Here is an 18824-nt window from a genome sequence, read left to right on the forward strand (position 1 = left end):
CTTTTTTACTTCTAAAGTAGGAATCATCACTAGCTTTGACACACACAAAAAAAAGATCAATCTTGGCTTCTTAAGTATTTAGAAATACAAAATGTATTTGAGTTTGGAAATTTCAGATACTGGATAATCCTGTAGTGGCAATTAGACAGTTCTGTATTAAATAGGCTGTGAATTTAAACAATCACAAATTATCTAATCATTCCTGATGATACAGATGCACCTTCAAAATATCACATAAAGCTGAAGTCACCAGCTTGTATCAGTGTAAGAGGCCCTAGCCAATGTTACAGTTTAACCCCAGCCAGCAATTAAGACCACACAGCTACTCTAAACATTTGACGTGTATTTTTTTTAACAAAAAAGGACAAGAGAAAACCCACAAAGTACAACGCAAGAAGCAAGAGAGAACTAGAATGTTAATGCCATTCTTCTAACAGAAAACAGGGGTATTCCTTGTGATGTAAACTTTATACTTTCATGAATTGGAAGATCTAAAATTCAGTAACTCTTGGCTAAACATTATAGAAAATATTTTCTGGAGATTGTTCTGTAAAACAGAGAACTTACTGGAGGAGAAGCAAAACGGCATGAAGGGGAGCTACCGCAAGAACTGCCGGAGACCGAGCCTGCATATGTGGGCACTGGTACAGGACAAGCTAGAAGAGGAAAATCCAAGGGGGAAAAAAAAAAGGGGGGGAAGACTAAGATTTTGAAAGGCTGAATTTCAAACAAATTCATTTCCTCACTGCTTTTCATTCACAAGCCCTTACACAATTTATAAGCACAGCACATCCTTAAACACACAAGGGTATTTAAGTTCAGTTGAAATGTCAAAGGAACTAGTAAATAAGTATCACATTTCGTCTAGCATAATACAAAAAAGGATTCAACACTTAGCCTCACAATAGAGCACAAATCAGACTCAGGAAAATGCCTCATAAACACTTAGTGGGATATTTGGCAGATCTTTCTCCATTACAGCTCCCAACATTCACCACTTACACAAATAAGTAGAAAAACCAAACTACTTACACTTTTTGACTGTTGAAATCTGATCCAGGAAAGGGTGGTTGAAAAATGCTTCTGTAGAACAAGAAACAACAACCATGGTGAGTAAACGTACAAATGTCACAGAATTTACAGACTATATTGCAGATACTGGTAAATTGTTGCCTTCCCAGAATCAATATTTCAGAGCCAGAAGGTGAAGAGCTTATAAAAGATTAAAGCCTTCTATGTTATATGTTGCTGTAGCATTTGGAAAGGAAACAAAAAATCAATGGAATAACTTCAAACAACAGCCAGCAAGGCAAATCAGACTGAATTACTGAAGGACATTTTATGACCGCACTTAAGGATCGTGTACACAAGAAGCCTTCCCATACTCATCATGAAATTATGTTCTCTATGTCCAACGTGGCACTAACTCAGTTTTAATTTCTCTTCAAAATGATGAGCATCTCTCACATCAAACAATGAAAGCATTTTCACTTCTGCCTTTCCCAAGGAGCAATACTTATTTTTGAACCCATTAATGCTACTCCAGAGGTGGCCAAAAATCACAACAGGGCAGCAGCCACTCTCCTTCCCACTCCCCAAGAGCAGAATGCGACCTGTGCAGCTGGGTCACAGTTTAAAGTAGAATTAAACACAATTTCTTTAACAATTTTTTCTGTTAACTTGTTACTGTTACAATAGAAACATTTTGCTTTTTTTGTAAATGGACTTGCTGAGATGCATTTAATTGAACTTTAGCGTGAACTTTTTGAACTTTACGTTCTATCAGTTGAGGAAAAACAATGCTGTTCATCAGACCTAAGCAAATAACACAGAAAAAAATAAAATTCCTGAGGCCTGCAGTAACCCCTCTTCCTTCAACAACACTTTCTTCCACAACCCGATAAGGAAGGGAGTCTAGCTGTAACGCAAGAACAATGTAATGATTAACTTTAACACGAGGATCAGGTGTTCCTGAGCTTTTGTACAACACCTGCTGTTCTACTTTATGTTGCTGGAAGATCAACAAGATTTCCAACACTATTTTTACTTTAACAACAGGCAACTGAGCTCAGTTATACACTCTCCCTTTCACTCCCTTTGCTAAGCACATTCCAGAGCAGCCCCTTTGAGGCCCTTTAAGTGGCTCAGCCAAGGAAAACATGACTTTCATCACTACCATTCTGCTTTCTATTTTTCTTTCTAAGCACAAATGCATTCTCCCACTACCACACATAAGTGAATTTCCCATGTTTGAAGAAACTTGTAGGGATCAGCACACCCAGAATGCAAAGATTGACTTAAAGTCCGTGTTTCTGATGTGGTTTTTCTTCTACATACACAGATTTATACGTCGATCTCTGAATACTGTCGCTATCATTTGGGACATTTTACTCAGTTATCATGAGTTTTTTCTGGATCTGGCTTTTATTTAAGTTTCTAGGTACAGCAGTTAAATTGAGTTATGTCAGTCACACCTACACACAAAAACCCATGCCTGGTTCTCAGAAGAGCAACACCTTAATTATGCAAATATTGATGTTTTACATTCTAAATTACTAAAAAAAAATATAATTTGATATTTATCAGAGAAAAACATAACAGGAATTGAAAAGGAAAGAGAAAAATGTAGCTAGTAGAGTCCTGAGCTTCAAGTAAAGAACTAAATGAATTCCAAATTACTAAAAAAAAATATATATATAATTTGATATTTCTCAGAGAAAAACATATCAGGAATTGAAAAGTAAAGAGAAAAATGTAGCTAGTGGAGTCCTGAGCTTCAAGTAAAGAACTAAATGGCCTTTTGAATCCTCCTCTCTCCACAGCCTAACAAATACAGTCATCTTATCACAAATACACAAGGACCACATGATGAATGAGTCCATCTGTGTATTTCAGTACTGCATCAAAAACAGGCCTGCATGCCTGCTCTTTAGTTAAATAGCAATAGTGAAGTTTCAGAAGCAGAAACAAGAACTGAATATGTCTGACTTTTGGGTGCAACTCACCCTAGGATCTTGGCATCAAAAGAGTGAATAGTTTATGGTAAGGAAGAACCGCGTCTTATCTACAAAGAGCATGAAGAAACTTTAAAGTTTAGGCTCTCTCATCATTCTACACCCATCTTGCTGCTAAAACAAATCTCAGTATAATAACACTGCTATTGATATAAAATAACAATAATGAAAAAGATAATTGTAATTAGCTAAGTTAGCTTTAATTAACCAAAAGGTTAAGATTAACCTTTCCTATAGCAGCTATGATAAAACTGCAATAACAAATAGTGCTATAAAATTTAAAGAACTAATCAGGATTTAACTTTTCAGTGGCCTTTTAAAAATGCTTCCTGAGTTTCATTAAAAAAGAAAAAAAAAAAAAAAAAGCATTACTGCTTCGCAGTAATAGGTAACCTAAACCCATGCAATAAAAAGGCTTTTTGAGACTGAAGCAAGTAACAGACAACCCAGCCAGTACAAAGCACACATACTACTTCGCAGTAATAGGTAACTTAAACCCATGCAATAAAAAGGCTTTTTGAGACTGAAGCAAGTAACAGACAACCCAGCCAGTACAAAGCACACACAAATCTAAACTCCACTCCTGACTAATTTTGAAACGGCAACAGTTGCAGCCATTATTCTGAATGATTCAATAGTACTGGTTTGAGACCTTGAAATCTTAAGAAGTTAGAACAATGTTCTGCAACCAAAGATCTCCAGCTAAAGAGAAAAAGCCAAACACAGCAGTAAACTGGAGCCAAACAAGTTCACTTTTGTTAAGGCAGTATCCATCTAGTTCCTACAAGGCCCTACAACTACCTAAGCATTACACTGGAAATTCAACTTTGCAAATATAAACAATTTTGATGTAACTTCACATGTGTCATTGCTCTTAGATATATCTATAGCTTTCAAGGTCAAATCAAATTTACACAACTTGTACCACCATTAATACAGTGATGATAGTTGCATTTTGCAAAACAAAGTTATCAGGGAGGAAACATTAAAAGCAATTTTGCTTCCAAAGAGGGTTCTTCCAGCACTTGTTACATTTCTGTAACCTGCGGGTTGCTCCCACTCTGAAGCCAAAACAGCAGTTAAAGCAACAGAAATATGACTGTGGCATCAAATATAAGGTATATCAATTAACACTGTGGGGGAAAAAAGGCCACAATTGAAATAATTAAAATCATTCATATTTCACTGGTCAACTACAAAGTCATAATTTATGACCACCACTTAATACTGACTGACAGTGGTTTCCTAATGATTTATTTTGGCTATTCTGCCTTCTTTATGAGAACCAAGAAGCAAAAAATACATCTTTTTCATGTAATTGGCAGTAGACAAAAGGTCAAGACAGTTATTCTGGTCACACAAGGAATGTCAGGAGATCAAAAGGAAAAGTTACCTACCAAAGTCCATTCTATCTTTTTGGTTTCTCTGAAGCAAACCCAACAGCAGGTCAGCCAGATAAGCTGATGTTTCCCTAGGAATACTGCACACAAGAGGAAGTAAAACATGCATTAAATAATGCATAATGCATTACATTTCAAGAAGTCAGCATTCTGCCATAAGTCTTCACTATACATGCTCTATAGCCTTAGCCCAAGACACTTTCAGCTCAGCAAGGTACACAATGAAGGCAAGATGCAACATGAGTCACTGCTATCATACTACATCCTTGTAATGATAGCAATATCAAATATTTTTATGAATCCCAGGCATTCCCACAGATGAAAAAGTGTTCAATCAACAAATGTAAGTGACAGGAAAGGCCATGGTGACATACCTAGGAATCAAATTCCTGTTCTTTTCATAAAACATTCTCAAATCTTGAGGACTATTGGCCTGTCAAATAAAAATGTACATTAATTAAAGCTCAGTTTCATGGAGGAAATAGCTTTTGTACCTATGCACACATACACAAAAAGGAAGGTTTTGCATATGGGCATTAAAGGAGAAAACCCCAGGCACAGCAGTGACTTCACTGAGTATCCTGAGTGTTTCCTCTGGATTGAACACACTGATCTCATAGACTAAGTATGAGCAACTTCTCCCTTTGTATCCTCAAGTGATCTGGCCTTTGAAGAATTGACACTACACTCAGATATCACCACTTCTCTTTTCATGGCTGGAAGGAAAAGCTCTAGGAATGCCCATGAGACTAAAAAGAGGGAAAAGGAAATAAAGCGTTACCTGAAAAGGTGGTTTTCCAACAAGACACTGATAAATCACAGTCCCTATGCTCCACAGGTCTGCTTTAGCATCATAGTGTTGAGACATTATCACTTCAGGGGCCTGGAAAGAACAGCAAAATCTCAGAAGGGAAAACAAAGCAAAGCAACAGCAATATGAATTCTACACTTCTGTAAGACTAACAGAGACCACTTTATTACAAAACAAAATTAACATTTTAATCTGCATCATATGGCTAGAAAGGTAACAGTTCTATTTAAAATGAAAGTTACATTTCAAAAAACACAGAAAACTAGAAATGCTGATGTTCTAAAGAAAGCATCTAGCGCTTGACGTGCATGGGAGTAAGAGGTAAGCATTATTTACTTGGTTTATGCAGTCCTCCTTGTGGATAAATAATGAAGCATCTCATAAGGAATATCATTATCACCATTTCACATATATTAAAACAAGACAAGGGAAAATACAACAATTTTCCCATGACCATACAGTAGGGTAGTGGTAGTGTCAAAGTCAGACAGTTCAGTGCTCAATTGACTACCACACTACTTAGTAAAAATTAATGGCAATTAACTCCAAAGTGTTTTTTTAAAAAAGCAAACAAACCAGAACCACGTGAGAGGGTATTCTCCCACATGTGAGAGAATACATTAAATAACTACAATGAAAACATGAAGTAGTAGCTCTTCTGGCCTGTATTCAATCACTTTTTATTTTCTTAGAAACTGGGAAGGACATAACATCTTATTTCAGGGGAAGAAAATAATAATACATAAGTGGGAATGAAACTACTTTGCCAAAAAATTAATGCTAAGATGAATTGTCTTCTAATTCTCCAAGACTCTTCCTTCCCGCTGCACTAAGAAATGTTCAATGTCTCTCTGGTTTTAACAATCGTGATCTCCAAATCACAATAAAAAAAAAAAGGAGCTAGTAAAACTAGAGAAAGGTGAACTGTGTGCTGCCCCTGGTACTTCTGAAGCAACATTAGTTATTTGCCAATCTGCAAGCAGTAAATTATTTTGTTCTTGTAAGAGAGTGTTTGAGATAAGCAACACAATCTGAAATACAGTGTCACTTACCATATACATAGGGGAACCACACAGAGTTGCAGCCATCATGTTGCTATGCAGATAACGAGCAAAACCAAAGTCAGCTACATAAAGAAACACATTTGTCAATGAAAAGAAAGGTAATTTTCAAATTTTTAAAGTCTAGAAACAACATGTCTCATATTGAAATCTGCTACAATTACCAATTAAAAAGACAGGTATAATATACAGCAACTACACAGAATAGTAAAATCTATGTTACGCTGAAAGAATAATGTATTATTTTCCAAATAGCACACCAAGAAAGAGCAGTGGCATCATTTGCATAAACTGCTGCTCAGCCATCTCCCCAGCTGCAGAACATGCTGTCTGGCGTCAGCAGGAAAGGATTAAAGTCAGTGGCTAAATATAAATGGTTCATTAAGAGTGATGAATATACAATCTGTTTCAGTGAAATCACATCAGGTAGAAGTTTAAGAACTCAAGTTTCAGATGCCTGAATTTTCCACGTAGGCAAAAGCATCTGAAACTATCTAATACGGTCAGCAATAGAAGAAGTTTTGTCTCCTCTGTGCTGTTCAGAAGAGGGAGTGAGTTGGAACAGATCTCAGATTCTGGTGGAGCAAAAGCATAGAAACTTGTTCAAAACCAGGTATTTTTAAATGGACGCTTTAACATACAACAATGAGAGATTAATACTCCTGAAATGTCCTCTGAAGAGGAGTTTGGTACTACCCTGAACAGTCAACATCTCTCCCCAGTTACAATACCAACCTCCTTCTGCCAAAAATAGGTCATAACCTACATTACTAAACTTCTCAAATAACCCTTATGAGGGTCTACCACAAAAAAAACCCAGCTGAAACTCTGACGGGAGTCTCACATGCACTTAGTTTTGAAATGGGCTAAAGGCCATTCAAAGCTTCAAAGGTTAAAGATTTATGTCTAATTAAAATAGTTTAGTACTAGAAGCATCAGCTCAATAGGTTTCTTTTTCCTGCAGATTTAATCAGAAAGGTCTTTATGACTCAATCTTTTTTATACTGAGAATTTGCATTACAGCATAAACCTCATCATTCTAGACTTACTGTCTGATTTGCATCAATTTAATACACACCATATCCAGCACATCCTCTGCGCATTAACTATAAAGACACTTCTGAGTAGGGAAACAATCCAACAGTGATTATTTACCTTTAGATCAGAGAAAAGCATATTTACCTATTTTGATGCGTATGCCACTGACGCTTGACTTTCTACGACTGGCGTAAGACAACAAAATATTCTGTGGTTTAAGATCCCTGTGAATGATCCCTTTACTGTGCAGAATACGCATAGCTGCTGCAATCTGCTGGAGGAACACTCGGATGGTATCTTCACTCAGAGTTCCTTTAGCTGAAAACAACATACACATTAGCAGAGGAGAAAATAAATATCATTTTCTTTGAGCAAAAAGCAATAAACTTCAGTGATCAACTATGAAAACAATGAATACAATCAAATCATAGTAAATTACATTCAGAACAATCCAATCTCCAGTATTTTTCTACAAATGTATATATTCTTAACAACATTTCCATCTCCATAGTTTTACACAAGCTACAGGACTCTGTTTTTACAGTAGTTTATTCAACTTGGTAGCATAATAATTGTAAAACTTCTCAATCATCATTAAATCACTAAAAAAAAAACCACAAAGGAGCCAAGAAAATAGAACTACAATTTAGAATGTTAAATGTTCTACATTTAACATTACATTCTACAATCATGCTACAACCTGAACCTGTAAAACTATTATTCCTTTAAACAAATTATCATGGGGATGCAGATAACTACTCTGTTCAAAAAATGTCATCCATAGTAAAATTTGTTTTGAAGGGGAAAATGTAAGATGCACTTTTGAAAGTATCTTCAGAAGGTATTAGCTCATTCTGCAGTCTGAAAAGTACTGAACGAAGGAGCTGGATTATACTGTATGAGTCTTTCCAAGGACTTTAATGGGAAGTGAATTAAGCTTTTAATATACATAGTTACCATAACAATAGCTGTTCACAAAAAGATTCCTTCAATACACTGCAGATACAAAGGCAGGTAGAAGAATATTTTCCATCAAGAAAATATGAAGATTAACATCTCTGCTCAAAATTTTGTTTGTTATAGGAATCCATTTGTCATGATTCTGTAACTTCTGTCTTCACTTTGGGCAGAGCCATATTGAAGGGTAAAATCTCTCCCAAGCCAGAACTGCCTCTTTATAGAAAGCATTATTATGTAAGTAATTCAGCATTTTTAAGTTCACATCTTGGAAAAGAAAGCAGGTGGAATCAAAACACTGGGAACAGTCCCCAAAATATGACTGTAGAAATAGAAACCCACCACATTTTTCAGCATGCTACTTATGGTTACCTAAATCTTCTCTCTCATTTACAATTAAGGGAATGTTACATTTAAGTGTTTTGAAAGCAGTGGCAAAAAGCATTTTCTGTCTGTGTGTTATTTTATTCACCTTCATTCCTAGTTTGTGGGGTTTATTTTTAATGATGAGTGCCACTGAAAAAACACTGGGAAATATTTTAAACAAATGCAAAACCCTATATCTTCCTGCAGCTTCAAAATTTAGTTTTCAGTTTCCCAGGGTGGCAGACAACCACAACACTCTGCTGCTGATCTTCTCTGGAGACAGAACACAACACTAAACGGATCCTTGGTGAATTCAATTACTGTCATAAAGAGGCTACTCTAAAATCACACCAGAGTGAACAAGCCTTGTGGTACTACAGACATGCCACAAACAGGAAAATATTTAAGCCACAAGCAAAAAATCTCAGAGAAACACCAAAAGATAAATACAGAATATAAACATGTAATGCAATAGGGAAATACAGTAATCAATTACCTTGTAAGTAATCTGCCAAATCCCCACCATTGCAGTACTGTTGAAGAGAAAGGTTTTCATTCAAAACACAAGTGTGGAAATTACAAACTAAAACTTATGTAGCAAGTATATTTTCACTAAAATTAGAAGATCTTTTTCAGCTGTTTGCCTTACAATTGTTTTGTCAATTATTTGTAATTAATATTTCGAGGTGTCATGCTTCATCAATACTTACAAGTATCATAAAATGAAACTAAATAATTTATGGAGCAAAGACTGCAGATAAATTTAGTAGTGCATACAAAATTAGTAATCCAGTTTTCAGAACTACTTGTTTTAACAAGTCATGGCTATTTTGCAGCTGTGCAAAGAAGGTGTGTTGTCTAAAATTCATCTTTCAAATCAGCCAGAAAGAAACATGTATGTTAACACATACCTCCATTACCAAAAAGACAGAATTGGGCATTTCCTAAAAGAGAAGAAGAAATCCCATTTAAGAATGTGACAAGACAAAGCCTTCAGTACCTGCATTAACCAAGTGCAACGTGAAATTTTTCCATCAACTGAGACACCTTATGCTAAAGGCACTGTTTCAGAGGGTAGCAAATATGTACATTCCCACCATTAAATATTTCACAATTTCAAAAGCATTAGTATATGTAAAAAGAACCACCAGGCAGTATCCTGAAGACTAACGCTATCATTTGACAGAGCATCAGACTTGAGATTTCCCAAAGCACCGACCTCCTTCGACCTATTTGCAACCTGAATTCCCTCTCATGACTGGGCAAGACTTACCGAAAGACAGATTAGCTAACTTCTACTGTAAATTAGCTACACACTCCACAAAAATGCAGTAAAAATGTCTAAAAATGGTCTGTGCTTAACAAAAACATTCACTGTTTCTACAAACATTTATTTTGTGTGAGAAGAGCCTACCTGTCTATGCCAATAATCAACATTGTTTTCAATGAAGTCCCCTGCAAAAACTAGTTTTGTTGTGCTACAAAGTTGAACACGCTTAGATCTTTTTATAAAATAAAAGCAATTTTGCTCTCTGAGCTGATTGAGTGAGACTGAAAGGGAAGAACAAGAAGACAATCAGAAGGAAACATAAGGCAAGTATACACTAAACAGGAAATTGTTTTTAGTTACATAGTATGTTACCTCCCTTTCCGTTTAAAAATAAACTTAAACAAAAGGTTGACAGTTTGTGGGAAAATACGTTTTTAAGGCAGTTGAAGGGAAAGTGAGATGGCGTGCCAGACAAGGCCAGGCATGTGCCCCAGTTGGAAGTGGAACCGCAGACAGTCTGACTGTACCCTGCTCACTGGTGTCAAAAAGAGTCAAAAAGGGACACTGCCTGGCACAACTCAAGCTGTGAACTTCGCCACCTTTCTCAGAGCCTGTATTAAAACTTCAGCATGCGTTCAATTTGACCATACTGGCAAGAGCTACCACAGGAGTGCCACTTTCAAGGGCACACTAACTGGTCTGGCTAAGAAGCTTTAATAAACAAACAAAAAAATGGGCCCATGTGCCCAGGCTTGGGAAACCACCCACCCTAAATACCAAACACAGCTCAGAGCACAGGGACGGCACAACCCATTAAAGCAGATTCCTACCAATCCATCACAGATAAAGATATCTGCTATCCTTGATAGCTTTCAAGCTATTAAGAATATACATTTAAATCAACACCAATTTTTATCAGGCAGAACTAGACAAAGACATGAAATAAGCATTAAGAGAGGGTCAGAGCTCAGCAGCTTCACATTGAAAATTCCCCTTCCTGAAAGGGAGCCTTAGACTCAAATCTCCTGAAATTTCGAGTGATCCTATTTTATAAAACTGAAAAATTAATGTTTACAAGAGTTTTGAACATTAATTTCTAAGCTCCTGTCAAACATTACTGCTGTTCACCAGATTATTAAGACAACACCTAATGCACTCACAACTGAAGAGTAAATACAGTTCAAGATGAACTGGATGTTTTAAGGTTAATTCAAGACTGTATTAGGCTGCTTCACTTTCTGGAAGCATTTAGTTTAGCCGTTCTCGTCTGCGTTACAGAAATGCATTTGAGGTTCTTTCCAGCTCAGAACATCAAGCACATTACAGATTTGTTTACATTTGGAAATTAGCTTCAAAGAAAGCAAGTTTCTAGGAACATTAGTCAAATCTTTTGGGAATGAAAAGCAAACTCTGACCAATATAGAATATTAAAGCAGCAGTAGATCACATTTCAGGAAGTCCCAATTGTTCAATGTTTCTGTAACAGCTGTGGCCAACGTGAACCATAATTTGCAATCCCATAAATGCCTCAAAACCTAAGTGTGTACATTAAAGTAAAAAAAGATAAGTAATTACTTGCTCTGTAAAATTATTCAAAATACATAACGATAGGTGTTGTTTCTTTCTACATTGTTCCTTTGCAACAACATCTTCCAAGAGCAGAAACTCGCTTTCTTTCAGGAAGCCCAAGGATGCCAACCAGCAACTCTGAGATCCCAATTTACCAAACGGAAAATTCTGCCAACTGAGGATTGCTTCACTTAAAGGACAACTGTGATGTGTGAAAGAATAGCACAGCTAAGAGGCACGGAAACGGTCCGTTCTCCAGTGACAAGAAAGAAGCTCGGCTAGTGGATTTCCACCCCAACATAGCAATCCCATGAATCAGAAATAGATGTTCCACAGCGTCAGTGCCTCCGCTACACAACACGCTCTGTACAAAAACAGCAGCTTATGGCAGTATGTAATGCTCAGCTCAGGACAGACATTTATTCATCACAGAACTAAGAGAATGTGTTTTCTGGATTCGCTTGGAAACAAAGTCCTTTCAAATGAAACCGCTCCCTTCAGAAACACGGATCTGATGATTCGTCCTGTTGTACAAGCCCTCACCTTTTAAAAGAAAGCCATTCCTACAGACTACACTAGATTTCCCTCAAGCAGCATTACTCATCTTTTTTGACTGATATTCTTGACTAAAAATAACCAAAGAAGTCACTGGGTTAAAGTTATAGTAAGAAGTAGAATGTGCTTCCTTAATGCAGCTTGGATAATCCTTTTTTATTAAATCAGCAGAGCAGATTAGAGGTTTCACAAAGATATTTTCCCAGACTGGTCAGAAGTCCTGGGTAATTCTATTGCAGAAGCCACACCTCGTCCCAACTTTAACTCACAGCCAAGCACTTCTCAGTATCCCACCAATGCAAGCTTTAGTTCAAAACAGCTGAAGTCCTTCATCCCTTCACAGTTGCTCATATTTTGCATTACAGTTCTTGGCCAGCCCGACTGGGAATGTGATCTCCATTTTGGGAATACAATCAGAAAACACAACTCAATTCTGTAGACACGTTTTTCCCTTCTACATCATTTTACTGAAAAATAAAGCTATCCCTATCATCATTCTCTAGCCTTGTGATTTCTGTTGACTTGCTAAGCAAAGTGCTCAAAAAGAAAAAGATTAGTAAAACAGCATGTTTCGGATCTAACATTCAGGAATAAAGCTGACCTAGCAAGCTATTTTAAAACTGCTTCTTGAAACAGATAACAAAACTTTCAAAAATTTACATTGACATACATATCATAAAATTTCTGCAGCTGGAGTTGTTCTGGCCTACACTTCTACCTAGAAAAAAGAATCAAGCAAAACAAACATATTTTGTGTTGCAACAATTACAGAACAGTTTTGCCCAGCATGCCTTGCTTTGTTGTTTAAAATTTTCTTGACAAAAACCCACTTTTGCTCCTCCTTATTCTGAATCTGTTTTACTTGCAAGTTGAAGTAAAAGCCAGCAAAGGTTCATAGGAAACCATGACAGTTCTGAAAGCTAACAGATAAACCTACTAGAAAGAGATTAAGAGGAAGCATATTTGCCAAAACTTGCTGTTTTAATCCCAGACTTCCAACAGTTGTCTCAGGGGATGTGAAGTTCCAACCCGAATCACAGGCTCAGCGCAGTAGTTCCATTTAAAAGACATTAATTGAAAAAGAAGTCAAAACATCCACGGTTACCTCTGACAGCTGTTGCTAGAACTCCAGCGTATTGGCAGAAACATACCCCAGATTTCTTTTTGGTTAGGAAGTCCTCCTTTAGAACAAGCTGCAAGTCTGCACGGAGCTCTTCGTGAGCTACCAAAGCAGAGACTGCGGCAAACAAATAGTTACTATGTTTTTTTCCAAGTCTTATAGATTCTGTTTAACTGCAGTTCATGATTGGAGTTCCAAGATCACGAGAGCTAACCTGACAGCTTGTGCAATGCTATTATCTGATTAATTTTCTGATACATTAATTTGTGCTATATTTGCTTTAATTTTTTTTTTTTTTTTTTTTTGGCTAGCACTACACGCCTCGGTTTTTTTGAGCATTAAATACATTTGGCAAAAGTTCTAATGATTTACTGAAAAGAACTGGTCTGGAACTTTTTAAGGCTGTTTCTCACTCATTGTATGACAGATACTGCTGTTTTGCTTTGCGAGTGCACCACAGCAGCAGCTTCTAACGTCTTCAGCTCCTGCCATGTCTAAAGGACTGAACATTTTGATAGTTCTGACTAAATGTTAAGTTTTAGACTAAATGTCAATTGACATGTGCCTGTTGGATTCAAATAGCACGCACACTGCTAATTATCCACATAAAGAGCAATCAGCCGTGGAGAAATGTCCCACAATAGCCATATCACTCATTTTCTGTTACGTGAAATTCTGTACTTCATTAATCAGAATCACAGAATGATATGGGGTTGGAAGGGACCTATGGAGATGTAGTCCAAATTAATGTATACGGGAGGCCCTGAAAGAGACTGGCCTCTGCACAACACAAAGGAAAAACTGTTCACAGCAGATCTTCTGAAACAGTTTTGAAATACAAATTACAGTGCCCAGGCACAGCAGGTAAGATAAGGACTATGTACTAACTCCAGCTCTTTGGTTCGGTGGGCCAAAACAAATTCTAACTGGTTGTCCCTAACCTCCAATGCCTACACTGGCATCATTCCTCACAGTTTGATACTGTCGTAACCAACCTTGCAATTAGCATCAGCTGCCAGGTACTATTTCAAAACCTTTGCAATTTCTACAGGGCAGAATTTTCCTTTTTGTCTGAAAACTTGCGTGGACAGCATGTTTTCATATGACTATTTCCACACACAATGAGGATGGATACTGACAAGCACAAAGGCCTTAATCAAGGAGCTGAAGGAAAAAAATATTGAGACATCCTCATCCAAAAGACAACAGTTCAGAAACAGCTATGAGGAGAGTATGGAGGCAATCCAAGCTGTGAGACACCAAGATCAAGAGCACACACCACAATGCTCAAAGCAAACGCCTCAAGAAATCCATGCAATACTACCAGACCAACTGGAGTCCTTGAGTAAACCAAACAGCAGTATTTAATTCCCACTGGTCAAACAACAGGTACAGATAAACATGGTTCCTTCCATAAGCATCCCTAGTAAGACCTCATGTGTAAGTAAAGGCAGAGGTGCAGGTACCACAAGGACCACTGGCGTTGTTCCCAGTAGCTTTCAAGGACAGCACAAACAGCTGCAGTTATTTTGTCTGCTACGTACCAACAAGCTAAGACAAGAAACTATTTCTCTTCAGATACTGTTTCTCCAATAACACACTCGAAATTAGTTCTCCCTAAACTACTGTTCAAATAGCAAACTTCAGGCTCCATGCAGTGAAGACATTAATTCATTCTCCTAAAACGCTATCTCCAAGATACATTACAGGCTTTCATTCTGACGGCTGACATTCTAAAGAGGTTTTGAATTAAATTATTTGCTAAAACAGGCACTGTCTGGCACTGTGTAAGAGATTAGTTCTACTCAGCACACACTTGGGATCATGAAGTGCACAAAACTGTAAATTCATGTCCTAAATATAGCACATTCCAAATAACTTACTGATACCTTCATACTTCAGTATAATACTTTATCCAAGGACCTGGTGAGTTAGAGGTTATTTTAGACTCCTTTTACTTTTGAGAAACAGTGGGCTCCACTTCCACAATTAACAGGACAAAGACTGATCTACTTTTGCAGGATAAATGACATCCCATAGCACCACCATGGGAAAAGAGCTGCATTCTTATACCATTTCAGAGATTCAGGAGTTTTTTACTCTTGAATGAAAGACAACCAAACTCTTGCCTAATAAGGTAAGTAATGTCTCAACAGGTTAGGTCTTGCTATCCATTTATTATACTCTGTGGTTTTTTCAAGCATTGCACTTCATGAAAAAAATTAATTTCACATTTAGAGGTGAGCTGCATATGTTTATTTTTCAGAGCCCCACTACCGCAAAGCATTTGCATCTCACAGATGGAGAGCTGATATTTAAGTATCTCCACAAATAACTTCAGTCTTAGAACCACTGCTCTCCACGCCCTGGTGTGTGCAGAAGATCCCCAGCCTTCTGAGATGGCACGAACAACCACGGCACGCTCTGCTTACATAAAATGCTTAACTGCAGATCAAACCCGCCAGTGCTGCATGGAACCACCTTATGGAAATCAAGGGCAATTTTCACACTGGCACCAGAACAAAAGATTTTGCTGCCGACCAAGGCACATCCAATATTAACGGCACATCAATTCCTTCAGGCGTGTCTCCAGATGAATGGGCATTTCTAGTGATTTAACTCGGTGGACCCTATACATTCTAAGTAACATCAAAAAGCTGTTCATAGGAGCTAAAACAACTGCAATGTAGAAGGTTTTAAAATGTTCATATACTATCAGCAGAATGGCTCCCAAGTTCTCCTTGGATCTAATTAAAACCTTAATGGTGTATGTATCTTTATTACACTGACGTGCGCGACTGGTCACAAATCACACTATAGGAACACAGCCAGAAATGAACAGAGATAAAAGAGAAGGAATCTACCTACCTCCTGTGAAAACAATTCCAAATGAAGCCTTTTGCAATATGCAAAATAATAACTACCCTTTCATTCTCAAACTTAAGAGATATATTCCAAACTGCTGTGCAGGGATACAGCTTTAATCTCAAAGTACTGCCATATTAAGTACAAATAATTTAATATTATGAGATGTAAAAATATTTATTCTTCATTGCAATTAATTTACACTTTTTTCCACTTAGTTTTGCCATTTACATTGCATGCCACCTTTTCTATCTGAAATTTGGTACAACGATCAGTTCTTGGATTATTCAGCCAAATGGTTTGCCAAAAGTGCATTTGAAACATGAGCATTTTCTTATTTCAAACTGTCTAAGGTTAAGAAAAACTTCAGACCAAAAGAACTATAAAAATAAAACAGACTCCCAGTCACACTGAGAACTTCCTACTGTGACACAGACTTCACTGGCTCCAGCACTGAGGGGAAAAAAAATAGCTTCTGTAACTTAAAAATTGCTTGAATTTCTGAAGTCTGATCTGCTGTAGCATATCACTATGTTCACAATACTGTGGCAAACAAAAAGGGCAGTACATGATAGAACATGAAATGCTACAGAAAATTAGTAGGTGTAACAGCCTACTAGACATGTGAATGCCTTGCATAGCGTTCATGCTTGCTGGGTTATAAATTAATGTAATCATACAAGTTAATGATGTATAATATTTCACAAACATAGTCCTGTGCAGAAAGGGAAAAGCTTATTTGTGCAAGTGTCACATTCTTTAGACCATATTTTGCAAAGCAATTTCTTCTATGGAAGTAGCATCATACTGCCAAGCTTTATGTTTGCCATGAATGCATTTGAAATATATCCAAGGTATGAGACACAGGTTTTCCCCTTCTCTTTAACTGCTCATTTTATTTAAAAGCAAGTCAGTGACAAGCAGCAACATCCCCTTCCGAAATGGAGAGTACAAGACTGACCACTCAAGAAGTCCTGTCACTCTAAGGGCACCCTTTCCTGTGGCAGAACAAGAACAGAAAAGCATAAAAGTTATGTTTTTAAATAACTTTTAGGTAAAGGAACCACAGACAAGCGCACAGCTCTGTCCCTTCTTCTCCTGTGGATGTTCTGCACATAAATCAAAAGAAATGAGAGCCTGTCAAATGTTAAATCATCAAAATGCATATTTAGTCAACTACCCTCAGGTTTAGCTGCAAAGCTTCGTAAGTTTCACATATAAACAACTGTAAATGATAAATCTGAAATTCAGCTGATTACTCACACACCAATGGCCTCCGCCAACAATTCCAGTTAGCTTTAAGATGTCTGGGCATACTAAATTTAGGATGCTGAGAAATTATTTCCACTTAGTAATAATCAGAAAAACCTGGTCTCTTCAAGAAGCACAACAGACTACACTTTCCCTCTCAGAGCAGCTGATATCATTCAAAATGCAGAGTCCTGGAGTCAAGAGCCAGGAGGGACAAGATGGAAGTTTTGAGTTTTGATGCACAGTCTGTTACTACGTGAACAGCATCGCTTTGTACCAAAAGTCAACAGAAGTTACTACATGTCCTGTAGCCCTACACGCAGTAAAACCTGAGCCTGCATCCTCTGAACACAGATTTCTATAGCTACAGATACACATCTACACGTAAGCTGAAAACCTTTTCTGATGCAAAGGTGCAAAGACAGAAAACATTGGAGAACACCAAAATGTCTATTTTGTGTTGCTTTAACTACACAATGCCCCAAGGGTGGTTCTAATAATTTTTTCACAAACGTAACTCTGTATTTAAGATTGGAATTGAGCCCAAGAGATAAATGTACAGTTTTTATTCAAGCAGAACAAATAGCTGTATAACCTACATCATGTCATATTTAGCTTTACTCAACACTTGCAGGCCTTAGGATACAAAAAACGTACTTCCTACAAAGTAGCATACATTACCCTAGATAGGCTAGAAAACTAACTCCTTCACCTTATCAGGCAGAATCCTGGAAATAACTTATTTCTTATACTTGAAAAGATCCAAATATCTGCTTGGCTTTTATACTTTATCCTATCCATCTGAACATAGGCAACAGCAATATATACATGTAATCATGGTCTTCTGCTTCCTTCAGTTCTTCCTCACTGTGACATGGGGCTATACAATACAATCTTTTCTTACAGATATCTCAAAGATGCTGCTCCTCTTCTACAACAAAGTATTTTAACTTATGTTGACTTCTTAACATCACTTGCTTCATCCATTCAGATCAAGTCCCACTAGCACATTTTCCTTTAGGTGTACTCAGTCAACACCCACTTTCCAATTAAATTTTAGGGCCAAGGAAACCAGGCTAATTCAGGAGAAGAGTTACTGCCACCGACAGAGCTCCCAGCGCAGCCAGCTGATGCTGTTTCTCTGGAGACAGGACCAAACTACACAAACAGACTCTGCAGAGGTTCTCAGGATGCCACTTGCCCCTGCAGCCTGGCAGTAAAGCATATTCCTCACAGCTTCCTTCCCCAACTGTGCATCCTGCTTATTAGGAAGAGCCAATGTAAATAAGCGCACCGTGTGCTGAAGATGAGAGAACTCCCCTGCCACTGCTAGGGAACTGCATCTCTTTTTCTAAATACTGAACTCATTAAAGCAAAAAATATATGGCCATTCAAAATTTTCTACTCAGTATATATATATATATATATATACACACACACATTATATTTCCATAAATAAAGTTTAATGAGGACAAAGGCATCAAAATATATTTTACCTGGACATCATAGAGAGCTACAATGTTCTCATGCTGAAGCTCCTGATATTT

The 18824-nt window shown here is 37.3% G+C and overlaps 1 protein-coding gene across 2 annotated transcripts in view; it reads right to left on the reverse strand.

Annotated features, from left to right (window-relative positions):
• The window catches only part of ULK2 (unc-51 like autophagy activating kinase 2), a 41344-nt gene that overhangs the window by 19114 nt on the left and 3406 nt on the right, over positions 1–18824 (reverse strand). Inside the window, exons 3-12 of one of the 2 annotated variants that reach the window (XM_014953277.1) lie at positions 18774–18815; positions 9559–9591; positions 9144–9180; positions 7469–7642; positions 6278–6351; positions 5196–5297; positions 4789–4847; positions 4412–4494; positions 1033–1083; positions 568–656 (exon numbers count right to left, since the gene is read on the reverse strand). In XM_014953277.1, coding sequence (XP_014808763.1) covers positions 568–656; positions 1033–1083; positions 4412–4494; positions 4789–4847; positions 5196–5297; positions 6278–6351; positions 7469–7642; positions 9144–9180; positions 9559–9591; positions 18774–18815 — 744 coding nt within the window. The remainder of the gene's footprint in view (positions 1–567; positions 657–1032; positions 1084–4411; positions 4495–4788; positions 4848–5195; positions 5298–6277; positions 6352–7468; positions 7643–9143; positions 9181–9558; positions 9592–18773; positions 18816–18824) is intronic. The other variant, XM_014953276.1, reaches the window with a different exon arrangement.

This window comes from Calidris pugnax, unplaced genomic scaffold (assembly GCF_001431845.1).
Source record: "Calidris pugnax isolate Ruff unplaced genomic scaffold, ASM143184v1 scaffold133, whole genome shotgun sequence".
Taxonomy (NCBI): Eukaryota; Metazoa; Chordata; class Aves; order Charadriiformes; family Scolopacidae; genus Calidris; species Calidris pugnax.